We start from the raw sequence: 14459 nt of genomic DNA, 5'->3' as shown, positions 1-14459 counted from the left end.
CCTATATGCTAAGTAGAGTTTACACATTCATAAGTGGAAATCGCTGTCGATGTTTCTTGACAGAAGTTTGTAGCTATAATTAAGTAATGTTAGAAGTTAAACAGAAAAAGACATTTATTCTCTGTTATATTTTTAAATAATGTTATTTAAAAGTTGCTTAGAATGATACTCTCGGTAATTGTACTTGGGATATTTTTTAACGCATGAAATTGGACACCAGCTGAATATCGTCGTAATGTCGAGAAATGTGGCATCGAATAATTAAAGGGATAATTAAAAATATAGAATTCCCCTAAAAAAGTCATTGGTATTTATTATAACCCAGATAACCCAGTTTAGTTGAATCTTGTCTTAAATATTTTACTGTTTGTTCATATGCATTTGCAAAAGTTTGAATTATCCCATTGAAGTCCTGTTTAAATTGGTTGTTTCAATATATGTTAAAATTCGGCTTTTTGCCTATTGCCTTTGTCTTAAATCTTTTCTGAATATCGGCCGGGACAGTCCTTTATACATTAACTCTAGAAAACTGACACATCGGTTTCTTATGTAAAATAAGACCCCAAAGGAATATATTTAGCGGGAAAATCAAAACAACTGTATATACTTAGACACCGGTAGACCGGCTCATCTGCCACGTTTTTTTTTGGCAGCGATTCATGTAAAATTGGTATGTGAAAATAAATCCGTTCGCTACGTACTACTTTTGTGTAAACTCGTGCATAACTTGATCTAATTGAAAACGATAAACCGTTACTTTTATTAAAAATCATACTCCGAATTCAGTCCCCTGCTTCTCAAATCGACAAAACTAGAAAAAGGGAGGCCGAAAGTGACTGGGGTAGACCTTTCATGAGATATGTCAATCATAGGACTGGTTAGAAAAAAAAAAATAAGGAGAGTGTCCAGAGCATTTTAATTTTCAAAGAGGAATTAAAAGAACAGGAATAAAAAAAAGTTGGTTCTCTTTCTTCTAACAAAAAGTAGAACTTGTCAATATCACCGTCTGTTATCGCCCCCGAACTTCAAGTCTCAGTCTCAGTCAGATTCTGGATTATGGCCCTGGCAGAAGGTGTAATATCAAATTTCATGCAACACCTTTCAATTCTAGTAAAATATTTTTCATTTTCATTACAGTAATCTAAGAAAATTTTCATTTAAGAATTATCTATGTTATGGCTATGTTTAATTATTCCAAAAAAGAGAGGGGAGGGGGCTTTCGCTTTCCAGCCCCCCCAGTTCCGATGTCTATGTTAGAGTTGTCTCTCGTTCCCCAAACAAGATCAATATGTCAGACATTCTGTCATTGCCCCCAGAACTTCTCAGTCGGATTCTGGATTATGTTCCTGGTAGAGATTTACCAAATGTGTGTATAACTTGTAAGACACTCAGGGACGTGGTTTATGTTGACAGTGTATGGCAGAGGAAATGTAAACAAGGTACGTCTCTTTTCTTTCTTGAAATGTATGGCGGACAAAACGGACAATAATTGACGCAAAATTCAAGATTGATATTTTATATGTCTAATTGATTTTTATCGGTCAAACAATCTTAATGGATTTTGTTTTTCAAAATACAAAAAACTGTTCATTTACGACTAATCAACTCTAATTTCTTCAGCCGTTGGAGGCAATAATGAATTTATACCCTGACTTTTGCAGAGTATAACTTCAAATCCACAGTGGGTTGGAATGTGAATTACCGTACTTTGTATAGCAAAGGTATTCTTACAGTTGCTGAATTTATTTTAATACATAACATTTTTTAAAAAGAGGTGATTTTTATTCTCTAATGATATAAAACAGAGAAAATTATGTCAGAATCTTCTTTTCTTTTTAAATCCAGTCTTAAGGCGATATGGCGATTTAGTGGGCTTATGGAGAAGAGATTTCAAATATTTTGGAGGTTTACTGCAAATCAAGGTATCTAATGTTTTAAGCATTGCATTAACAAAATATCAAATCATCTCTTTAAGGGGGTGGACTGAGAGAGAGAGAGAGAGAGAGAGAAAGAGAGAGAGAGAGAGAATTATGATGAAGTCCTACGGATCCTGTATTACAGTATGACAAAGGATGCATCAAAGGACTGGAAGTACTGGCTCCAGCTAGTTCATGTGTAGATAGACCTCTACGGAAGAAGGACTTGTTCACAATATCAATGACGTCATCAGAAACTGTACAGATTGTTTCTGTACATAAATTTCCAGAGGAAGAGGACGGGAGAGGTGGAGAAGGAGAACAGCGGCCATGCATACTCCGTGTGGAGAAAGACGAAACGGTAATTCCGCCATTGTTAATAAAACAAAATGTCCAGTTTATCAACCAGAAATAACAATACTCAGCCATAAATCTGAGTTTTTACCTCAAGTTTATGCACTTTTCTTTTAAGGATTTGAGTTGAGTATTGAGTTAAGTGATTTGAAAAGTTTGGTGGTGGTGGGGCCAGGGATTTTAACTCGTTTCTTCATAAGGATTACGTTTACTCAGGGGCGAAAAAAAAATCCACTAACAGGAACGAAAAACTACTTATTGTTCATTGTAGCCCCACTTTTGTTGTGCTGTTTTTCACTTTCAAATAACTAGGTCAATGACCTACTTTTTGTGCTAGTGACCTCTGAATGTCTTTTTTTTAAATGGCAAAATTGGTAAAAATTGTCCACCATTTTCAAGGTTTTCTTTATTTTGTAATTAGAAATAATAAAACAATTGGTAGGTTTGGAAATGATAAAATTTTAATAGCTTTACTTATTTGTTATTTGAATAAATCGTTTTAAGCTCATTTGTAGCTGCAGGTCTGTAGTTCCCGGTCTGAAAAAATTCGGATGGAGGACATGGGAGCTACAGGGCCACCCATTGAAAAAAGTGTATATTTATTGCGCAGAAAAACGTGCGCTAGTTTTCGACTAATTTACCTTATTTATTCTCAAATTCTGTGAAAACAATTAGTACCATTAAATTCTTCATGCAATTTACTACTGACATCGTCTCTTCACTTGCCTCGGATAGTCTTTTAAACACTATCACCAGTCCCGTAAATTCATGTGGTGCACTTTGTTTACATGTAAAAATGGCGACTCTCGATCTCGATGTAAATTTAACAACCTTAATTTTCCGAGGTCGGTAGCGTGTTTCGGAGAAAGTCTGAGGCAAGTGAAGAGACGATGTCAGTAGTAAATTGCATGAAGAATTTAATGGTACTAATTGTTTTCACAGAATTTGCGTACAAATGAGGTAAATCAGTCCAAAACTAGCGCACGTTTTTCTGCCCAATAAATATACAATTTTTTCAATGGGTGGCCCTGTAGCTCCCAGGTCCTCCATCCGATTTTTTTCAGACCGGGGGCTCAGTCTCCAAAATTGTACCCATTTTTGATCGAATTTTACAAAAACTGACTAATAGCAGCTCCAAACCATTGATTGCCTAAAACTGTTTTTATTGTCTTCATTATGTTGACATTAACATTATATATGGTCAATGATCAAAATTTCGGGTTATTTTATCTTGAATCGATTCTATGTATTTTAAAGATTTTTCCAATCGCGTGCTAGTCAGTGTTATAAATTCATAGACGAGTAAATACAACCATAAAATATGTAAAATGATATGAAAAAACACAAAGAAACTTAACTTTTGCAATTATATGCAACAGAAAGTTTATAAGAGAAAATAAGAAAATGAAAAAAATTAGTCCGAATTTCCTCTGTTTCAATTTTGATCTACCTTTGTCGGAACATATCTTCCTCAGATAAACAAATAATGAATATCAATTTCAATATTTGTTAATAGCGCTGTTATTTTGTGTTTTTAAAACAACTTAATTTGGACTTCAGATATTGTAAACAGCAGTCTAATGTACATCAATGTCAGTATTTAATTAGTTTTTTTTCTACGGAAACTGTCGTTTAAATCAAATTGTAATGTGCGATGCTAGTAATTTGAGAAAGCATACCTCGTATTCAGTATTTTGATGATTGTCGCATCCAGAACATTTAATCCTCAGTCTTGTAACTATGTATATTTACAGTGAATAATTTTGTGATTTGCAGAAAGGAAGAGTTCTAGAATATAAAGTAACTGATAAGAATTATATCCTCCAAAAAGAGGTAAGAAAACATGAATTTTACCAAAATATTCATATTGTATATATTCATTTATTGTAATATATTTCAGGTTTCGTACTCAAATTGAAACTTTAAACATTATTACAAAAGCTTGATTTCCTTTGTTTTATTGACTTTTTATCATTAAAAAAGACAGTGGGTAAGATGTAATCGTTACATAGTTTATAGTTGACCTAATATGGTTTATACATGGGCAGTAAATTCCATATGGGAGCTCGAGCTCCGCTCTCACCCCATATGGAATTTACTGACCATGTATAAACCATATTAGGTCAACTACAAACCACGTAACTAATAATATCATATTGCCCGTTTCACACAATACATGTATTATACAAACGTTAATGTATGTCAGACAGACATACCGGTAGATCAACGCTGATGAGTATCCAAGTATCATTACTGTGTTTTGATTTACTAGGTTAACTACAAGTCGTAGATATTTAGCGGGGTTTAATTTTCGCTGATGTCCATGTGGCTATCTACAATTCACCCCCCCCTAATCACAGAACCTACGCGTTCAAAAAATGCTCATCTCCCAACTTAGAACAATTTTAACAGGGCCTTGGACTTTCAGTAGGACGTAACTATTTATTTGTTGCGTCAAAACAAGTTTAATACCAATCGAACATCAACTTTCTGTTAAATGACTTTATTTTTAGCTTAAATTTTCAAACAAATTTCCGTCAAAAATATTTTTTAAGCAAAATGACGCTGATTTCAAGTGAAATATACACCGATTGCTTAGTCTTTGCTCAAAAGCCAGACAAATCATGTTGATTTCAAAGAGCAATGGCTGAGTTGCCTTCGATGAAATTGACAAACCTACGTCACATTGCTGTTTGACACCGACTACCCAAAGTCCAAGCTCTTGTTAAAATGGTTCTATTAGTAATTCCTGAACCAAATCCCTTGAAGAAACTTCTAGATTTCAGTTTTGTAAAGCACGATTACTTTTTCAGAATCTGACCGACCTCCCAGTGTTCAGGAGATGGATCTCTGATGAATTCGAAGACGATCCAAACGCCAACATGTATTTTCCTTGTTATCGCAGGAGGGGCGTGGACTATCTGTCGTCAAGGTGACTAAAGAAGATAGGGGGAATAAGAGAGGAGGAATAAGATAGTGCAACTGCAAATTAGTTTAGTTTAATTTGTTCAATTTAAGTCTGTTTGATACTTTTATAATACAAGTTTGCAAAAGTACAACTTATAAACTTTATTCAGATTGAATATTTTAACAAACGTGAAGAACAAAATAGTTATTGGCTGAAGTTTTAGTGGAATCGAACCCTTTACCTAAAACGCCTAATTCAGTTATATAAGATTACCTAAAGTCTGATTTTCTAACAAGTGAGCAATTTCAGTCACACCAAAGTACATTATATGCTACGTGTAAATGCGACTTTGGCAACGAATTTACAGACTTGTAATATTTTTTAAAACAGAATCATTTTTTTTATTTTTTTACTCTTTCAATATATAACATGTATTTTTTAAAAACGTTCAATGCCTGGAATGACAAAAATACGGAGCACAGACCCACTCCTCAAAATAAGAGACATTGAGTTAAAAAAAATGACACTATTCGGAGGTGTTGATTCGCATAGTTTAAATAAACTTATTCTAAGGGTTGCAGTTCGATGTTATGTTAAATATACATTGTTTCAATGAATTAAAGAATTAAAGAATAATCAGTTTATTATGAGTTATCAGTTGATACATGTATTAGTTGATACATGTATATTTATTTTCGGTATCTTTCGTCCTGATATAGGAATTTTATCATGCGTCTTATTCCACCAATTTTTTTTTTACTTTTAGAAATTATAAAATTTGAATTATCCAAAATAAAACACATATAAACTCAAGCTTTAAAAATCTAAGTTAAACCAAAATTTGAAAAAAAAAATGAAAAAATGAATTAATCGTGACATTCACCCCAACTTGATGTTTCAGGCATGAATATCGGTGGTCTCCCTTGGAGCTCCCAAGTAAAGACAGAGTTAACGTTCCTATCCAGCCCGGACTGTTCAAAGGTACATACAGTGCCCACGGTATCGAGATACTGAGTCTGGACTACAACGACGACTTGACAGAGATCACGGTCACAAAGATTACGGTAAGAGATGGCCGTCTTGATCAATAAATGCCTCTCAAGTCACGCTACTGTAAATTCTGCTTCAGAGTCCAACAAAAAACAGATTTCTGTTTGTACAAACACTTCATGCATGCACAGACGATTAAACAAATAAAAAATGAGTCTTTCTACGTCTCCGAGAGAGAATGCTTAGGTCATACAAAATTGGCTTCTAGCGGTCAAGGTCAAATGCCGATGCAGTAAAGGTTCAAGGTCAAAGAAAGAGATCAAAAGAAATAGTTTTTTTATTGTGTATGCATAATTAACATAATTACCTCGTATGGGGTAAATCAAACTTTTATGAATTAACTATCAATGATTTCATGATTACGAAAGGGTGATCCGAATGTCCCGGCCACAAAAGTAAGCGTATACGGCATCCTGACCTCTCCCCTGGTGTTGACATTAGAGCAGCAGGAAAGTCTGGACACCCTGGCGGCGGTTCCGGAACATCACGTGACAGAACAGTCGGGACTCCCGGTTAGACAACCCTTTCGGGTTCCGGCACGCTTCGAGCGAGATAATCCGGACATTCCGAAATTCTGTACTTTCAGGTATGAGGTATACATATGCATGTATTTGACTTTAAAAGAGAAAAATATTAATTTATACGTTTTAAGTTTTTCTAAAGTTTTCTTTTGTGCTGATTAAAAAAAAAATGTCAAATTGCTGATGTTTCAACCGCTTGCGCATGAATCCTTTTGATAACCATATTCTATATTTATCCATTCGTGGATTTAGAGGGCGGACGGATAACAAAAAAAAAACATCCCTCGGACACCTCACCCCCTCCAGCTGTCTTTCATTTTTGCAACATCCATATAATTTAATGAGAACCACGTGAGTACGTGTTCGAATTTGACTGTGTTTATTACAGATGTCGTGCCGATGGACAAATCGCTGCGCACAGCTTCCAAAATCCATCCTTCAGCGATGGCCACTTTGTTGTATTTGATGAGAGGAAATTCGGAATGTTATGGTTGGAACTTATGTCTTTCAGTATCTATGCCAGGGTGGACGAAAAAGAATTGAGCGACTAATTTGTAATTCTAATGAAAGTCCATTTTCAATTTAGAAAGATACGCATATTAATTTATTTTATATCTAAAGTATATAAAATGTTTACATCGATTTTACAAATTTTAACTGTACAATTTGTTACTTTACAATTCGGGTTTTTTTTCAAGTGCAATGCAAATGACGTCATAATGACGTCATTGTTTATAGATCTGCATGTTTACAAATGTGATACTGGATTTAAATAAATTCAATATGGTTGTTAACACAAAATTTACTTTTATACTCACCTGATACTGTGGAATCATATTAGATTTCGTGGTGGTCAATTTTCGTGTTTGTGGGTAACTCTCATCCACGAATTAACATCCTCCACGAATTAAAAAATTAGGTTTATAAAGTCCCCACGAATTTTAATGCTTCCACAGTATGTAGTAAATATGTGCAATATCATAAAATACAGAATTCGAATTGAAATATTTTTGTAAAGTTATTTAGATATGTATGCATGAATTTATACAATTATTGTCATGAATGAATAAAATTTAATTAGAAACATCATTATACTTTTTTTCTATACTTTTAAGGCCAGTAGTTTTTCTGTCTTGCTAGAGAGGCACGTGGCTTTTGAATTGGCAAAATCAGCGAAATTTTGGTCAGTTGGGCAAAACTAGCATTATTGTCTGTATCCATAAGCAACAGACTAATTATAAATGATTTGATTAAACAGATTTGATCTTATTCTATCCCAACATTGTGGTATGATAGATTGCTTAAAATGTGGATAGTTTACCAAATGGAACAAATTGTCAAATAAATTCGTTGAGAGAACAAAGTGCTTCTCTGCATTTTGTACTTTAAAATATGCCAGCAGAGCAGTTGCTATTCATTTAAGAAATAAACAACGTTATTTAGTGAACATGGCGTTATGAATAGCAATTGCTCTGTTGGCATATTCCATGATGCGCGTTATTACTTATATTTGCATTTTACCACTTGCAAATACACTGTATTAACCTAAACTCTGTCCCAAGATATTTTGAATTCACATTTGGCTTAATTGCTTGATATTTATAAATACCTCAGGATTCAAACGATGTTCATTCAAAAGTACGAAAAATTTCCAAGATTTCTCAGTCAAAACGCCCCTGTTAGCTTATCAGGTTTCAATACTATGCTAAAAAATGTGATGTCTACGGAGATTTTGTATTGCAGCAAGCCCGGATGATAACGTTGAAATATTGTGCGATGTATTCCGAGTGTATTCCGAATGGAGAAAAGATGTAAACATTCCCCATTATAAATCTCCGTAAGGAATCTGTTTTCGTTCCTGTGAATTTTTCCGAGTGAAAGTTGATAATGTGTCAATGAAATTATCTTGGAAAATATCCCTTTCAACTATTTCAATTGCACTTCTTTCACAGGTAAGTGTATTTTTATTAAAAGTCGTCCAAATGTGCTGCATAAATATCTTGGGACTATAGACTTTGACATTAAGTTATTGCATCAAAAATAAATATTCAGACTGTAATGTATCTTTTTAATTCACATAGATTTGTTAACAGAATCAATGATGTTATAACAGTAATTCCTTTAAAATGTTATTATAAGAGATGTTTTAATATTACTTGAATACATCAATTTTATGGAGTTGGAGAAAAACACATGATGTAGGCTTTCGTATAGCATATGACGTCACACCTTTATGACGTCATAGTACATTGTATACAGAGAGAGCAATTGCGATTATAGAGAAATAATTTAATTGTGATTGTAACGCGCTTTCTGATTGGCTAAAAAATTATTTTATATCGTATAAAGAATGTTGCCTACGTCATAGTAGGAATAACGTCAAAAACGTATCAATACGCCTGACGTTACGTTTGAATTTTGTACAATTTTACGTCATTTTAAAGGTCAAATGACCGTTTTCATCTACAATGCAGAGTAAAAAATTAAATTATAAGCAATGAATTCAATATTTATTAGTTTTATACGATATAAAATGGTTTGAAACAGTTTACGCTTTTTTATAAACCGCTTCGCAGTTTATAAAGCGTAAACTGCCCCAAACCATTTTATATCGTATAAAACAAATAAATATTGAATTCATTCCTTAAATAATTGCAGCTCCTCCGTATGGGCTTACAGTGGGAAAGATTAATGGAACTGCAAATATAACGCCATGTTCACTAAATAATCGTTGTTTATTACTTATATTTGCATTTTACCACTCGCAAATACCCTGTATTAGCCTAGCCCTTGACATTTAGCTATATGCATCAAAAATAAACATTCAGACTGTACTGTATCTTTTTAATTCACATAGATTTGTTAACAGAATGAATGATATGTTATAACGGCAATTCCTTTAAAATGTTATTATAACTTAAAGACATGTTTTGATTAAATACATCAATTTTATGGAGTTGGAGAAAAAACACTTGATGTATCGTATACCTTTATGACGTCATAGTATTCAGACAGAGCAATTGCGATTATAGAAAAATAAGTGCAGTTCCTCCGTATGGACTTATAGTGGGAAAGAACAATGGATATTCAAATATTTAAGAAATAAACAGCGTTATTTAGTGAACATGGCGTTATGAATAGCAATTGCTCTGTTGGCATATTCCATGATGCGCGCTAGCGCATCATGGAAAATATGCCAGCAGAGCAGTTGCTATTCATAACGCCATGTTCACTAAATAATCGTTGTTTATTACTTATATTTGCATTTTACCACTCGCAAATACCCTGTATTAGCCTAGACCTTGACATTTAGCTATTACATCAAAAGTAAACATTCAGACTGTAATGTATCTTTTTAATTCACATAGATTTGTTAACAGAATCAATGATATGTTATAACAGTAATTCCTTTAAAATGTTATCAAAAACATGTTTTAATATTACATGTAATTACGTCAATTTTAATGGAGTTGGAGAAAAACACATGATGTATCGTATAGTGGTTTAAATCTATAACGTCATGGAAAAGTATATATAACGTTACACCTTTATGACGTCATAGTATACTGACAGAGCAATTGCGATTATAGAGAAATAATTGCAGCTCCTCCGTATGGGCTTACAGTGGGAAAGAACAATGGAAATGCAAATATAATTATTATGAACATAGTTATAATAACATACTGTTAAATTGTACTTATAACCAGTGTACTTTGAATAGTATTTTTTAACTCGTTGGAATTGATCGTGGAGTGCTAACTTTTTTCTTAAAAAAAAAAACCCCAATAGAATATCGTTCTCTGATTTTTTTCTCAATATTTCCACAAATTATAGTCTTTCAGTTCTTCTTCAGAATTACTTGAGTGTTGTTTTAAACGTATTTCTATAATAAACGTTGAACTCTGGTTAAAGCCTCTTCTTGATTCCTTGAGGTCATGATTTGAATAAACTAATATATATATAATATATACCATACATCAGGAAACTCATGATAAAGTTTGGATACTACAGGCTATCTGGCAGTTGAGAAGAAGACTTTTAAAGTTCCCCATCCTATTTGCCTTTATCCCAATCACTTTCCATTAAAAGGGGGCCTGGTTCTTCATTGAACAAAACTTGAAAGCATCTCCCAAAGGCTGCATGCTTTTTGTCAGCCAAGTTTGGTTCAGATTGGCGCAGTGGTTCTGCAGAAGATGGTGAAAACGTTAAATGTTAATTACAACGACGACGATAGACACTTGAACCCTCGGCTCAGGTGAACTATAAATATAATAAACAGCACGGTACAATTTTCACAATATTTAATAAAGACTGTAAATTTCAGCAAAGGGAAATACATTTTGATTTTCTCGAATTAACCAACAGAAAACAGTTTCTCGGTGATGTTCATTTCATATATTGGGTTAAAAATAACATTCCGATTGATGACAGATCAAGTCTGGTGCACTGCGCTGTTGATGTACATTATAGTCTTGAATCGCTGACACGGCTCTTGTTGGCTATGATGCTTGCATCCTATACCCACTGTGGCATATGTTTAGCCTGGTGAGCTGCTTCTTTCCTCTGTCAAACATAGCATTCGAATATTAATTAATTGAGCAACACCTCATGTGTATTGTGTTAATATTGGGTAACCAATTACAAACGTAAAACATATTATATTGCACTAGGTCCGCACTGATATTATAAGTGAACTTTTCCTTAGATATATATGACATGTATACATTCAAAAGACAGCATTTTTTCTGAAGTACCTGACTCCCACTCGCATCCTTAAATGCACACTGGATGGACTTGCGACACGTTTCCTTTATAAATAAAAAATAATTACGTGACCAACACAAAGAGTTTGCAGGATAAGCACAGGGGAAAATACATTTTCTTTTTGTTATTACATCTCAGATGTCATGGACAATTATATTTTTTAAAAACTCTTTTTTAAAGTTAAAAAGACAAAGTCCTTTTGTGAAAAATAAAAAATTTCTTGTGTCATTCAACATATTTAAAAAAACCCAAATACATACAGACTGCATAAAGTTATATCATTGTTAAAGCAAAAAAGAATCAACTTACTTGTTTGAGAAGCCTGTAAATGAAATTGATTAATGCCCTATTGGACTGTTTTATTAATATTCAAATTTCCCAAAATTATCCGTTATATTATTGTCAACAGAACATATACAGGTGTAGGCTACAACATGTTGGCCTACATGAGGTAGCAGACCTACCCTAATATCCCCAGAAGACAACTTTTGTCACCGGATGTTAATTACAGAAACACGTGCATATGTACCTAGCTAAACTACTTCTTCTTTTCGACATTGATTTTTCTTAAATTTTATTTAATCAGGGATAAATGGGCTTTACATTTTAAGAAAATTATTTATCTATTCCTTTCTATCTCACTGACAGTTTCAGCCCAGACAATTCCCTTACACATACACCATTCATTACTTTATTATAAAGTGTCCGTATGTATTATGCCATATGAGAGAGAGAGAGAGAGAGAGAGAGAGAGAGAGAGAGAGAGAGAGATTCAACGTGGGTCTTCCATCAATGAGACCCAAACTATTTGCGACTTCAGTGCTAGTCAGACATATGGCCAATTCATAGGATGGATGTGAGACCGTGCCTTCATTCAAGTTTATCCATGTGACGAATATACATTCGCCCTTACATGTTTATACAATTATCCAGTTGATATAATATATCTAAAAACATACTAGCATTGAATATACCTACAAAAACAAAAATTCAAAAGGTTACCAAAACAGCTCAATATAATACATATTATATTAAGATACATTGATTATGTTAAATCTTAAATAAAATGCAGTTTGAAGAAAAATATCAAAACGAATATTATTCCATTACAAAAATAGTACTAGTATTTCGACAATACTGTCTGCGTGCTGTGTGACCTATCAGTTACATGGAACAGTATAACTTACGTCTCGAGCCCTCATTTTGTGTTTGATTGCTGCCTCTTTATTTTTTTCTTCTTTAACGCCTTCTTAAGGGGGCTGTTGTCCTCCTTAAGAAGCGCATGCCTCTTCTAAACCATGAGGTCTAAAAAAAAAAACCGTACAGATAGATAGATAGATAGATAGATCTGATAGATAGATGGTAGATAGATAGATAGATAGACGGACGGACGGAGACAGATAGATAAATAGATTTTGCATCAGAAACTTTGATTCGAACGAAAGAATATACTAATAAAAAAATATCAACCTTTTTCTTCTGAGGATAGTCAATATTGGTAGCATTGAAGAAAGCCGTGATAATATCACGATGAGCGATGGGGTCAGCCTGAATAAAAGTTAATACAATAAGACAGCTTTCTTGATTAGTACAACTCCTAACCTCTGAACTTATGTTTTGTAGAAAAATAGGCACGTACGAAATTCAAAGTCAAAGAATACTAAAACCAAAGTCGCAGAATGCAAATGGTTTGAAAACTTTGTTTAAAACTATTTAAGGTAAAGTAGGCATATAATAAGGGTTGAGTATAATCGTATTATTGATTCAAATAGATAACTGTAGTTTATCGGTTATTCATTTACAAGTAATTCAGAATATATACAGAATATTTGCTCTAAATCAGCGAAATTACGTCTCATATTTAAAACAGAATAAACATAATTATCGTATTACAATTGCTTCAATTTCAATTTCCTCCTCTGCCTCATCGAGCACATCCTCGAACCAGTCATCCTGAAAACAATGATAATTCATAAAACTTTACATATATATACAAACAACTTATTCAAATTATGAAATTAAATTCCGTAGAAATAAAGTCAATTGAAACAAGAGGCCCTTATGCCACATGGCTCACCTGAAAAACAGTTCTTGTATCATGCATTCTCTTTCGAAAAGTTTAAAATCAAACCCTTTAAACATATTGTAAAACTCACAAAATCTCTTAAATTCCAAGATTTGACAACACACTCAACAATATATTTAAAAAAAAGTTTTTAGTCAGTCTACATTGTGACGTCATATTTCAGACGTAAAACGTTCAAGTTTTGTTTTGTCTTCGGAAATAGCCGAAGAGAGTAACGTGATTCCAAACTTTTTTTTTATTTCTTCTTTCATATTGTTCATCAATTAAATTCATATGAATGCCGCTGTAATAAAATTAAATATTTTATTAAGTATCTAAAAGATCAGTTCCTTGACGTTAATGTTTTTATTTTCCATCTGATAATTTGATAAGACATTCACAGAACAAGTCGTGTTTCTTGGTTGAAGCACTACTAAACTTATCTGGTTTCCTTTTTAATTTCTTTTAATTCAAATTACCTTCTATCGAAACACTAGAACTTATTTAATCGAGTTCAGGGGCAATAAACATCGATAAGTACCAGTCAATCAATGATCGAACTAACTTTTTGAAAACAAAATGGCTGCCAATATGGCGGCGCCCAGGGCTGGAAGAAATTGTTTTGGCCTTAGTACCTCTGATTCAACTTTCATTTTTTACTGATTTTCTTATATATACGTGTTACCATTAATCCTCGCTTCTCGAGGCGGGCTTCGCCCTCTCGCTGCGCTCGGTATAATATTATGTTGTTTAATGAAAGTAATTATGAAAAACGTGTAATTCTATGTTAAAAATTAAAAAATTCTCATCAATGTCACGGCTTTAAAAGAGCAAAACACTACAAATTGTGCATTTATTATAGCATTGAATCATGATTTTTT

At 33.3% G+C, this 14459-nt stretch overlaps 1 protein-coding gene and 1 long non-coding RNA gene across 2 annotated transcripts; one reads left to right on the top strand and one right to left on the bottom strand.

The window, feature by feature from the left end:
• The first annotated feature begins 7 nt into the window (after window positions 1–7).
• LOC128188430 (F-box only protein 31-like) lies at window positions 8–7353 on the top strand. The gene is made up of 9 exons (XM_052859478.1): window positions 8–1439; window positions 1662–1721; window positions 1846–1922; window positions 2062–2277; window positions 4047–4103; window positions 5084–5202; window positions 6080–6242; window positions 6597–6814; window positions 7138–7353. The coding sequence occupies exons 1-9, from the start codon at window positions 1289–1291 to the stop codon at window positions 7298–7300; spliced, it is 1224 nt and encodes a 407-aa protein (XP_052715438.1). The 5' UTR covers window positions 8–1288; the 3' UTR covers window positions 7301–7353.
• A 3880-nt stretch (window positions 7354–11233) lies between these two features.
• On the bottom strand, window positions 11234–13467 carry LOC128190238 (uncharacterized). Its single transcript, XR_008244339.1, has 5 exons — window positions 13407–13467; window positions 12984–13061; window positions 12701–12818; window positions 11504–11557; window positions 11234–11312 (listed from the first exon to the last, which is right to left on the bottom strand). It is a non-coding gene; the product is annotated as an uncharacterized LOC128190238 (long non-coding RNA).
• Window positions 13468–14459: the final 992 nt, after the last annotated feature.

Source organism: Crassostrea angulata, chromosome 6 (assembly GCF_025612915.1).
Source record: "Crassostrea angulata isolate pt1a10 chromosome 6, ASM2561291v2, whole genome shotgun sequence".
Taxonomy (NCBI): domain Eukaryota; kingdom Metazoa; phylum Mollusca; class Bivalvia; order Ostreida; family Ostreidae; genus Magallana; species Magallana angulata.
The sequence above is the reverse complement of the archived record's forward strand: the minus strand, read 5'-3'. Positions and strand labels throughout refer to the sequence as shown.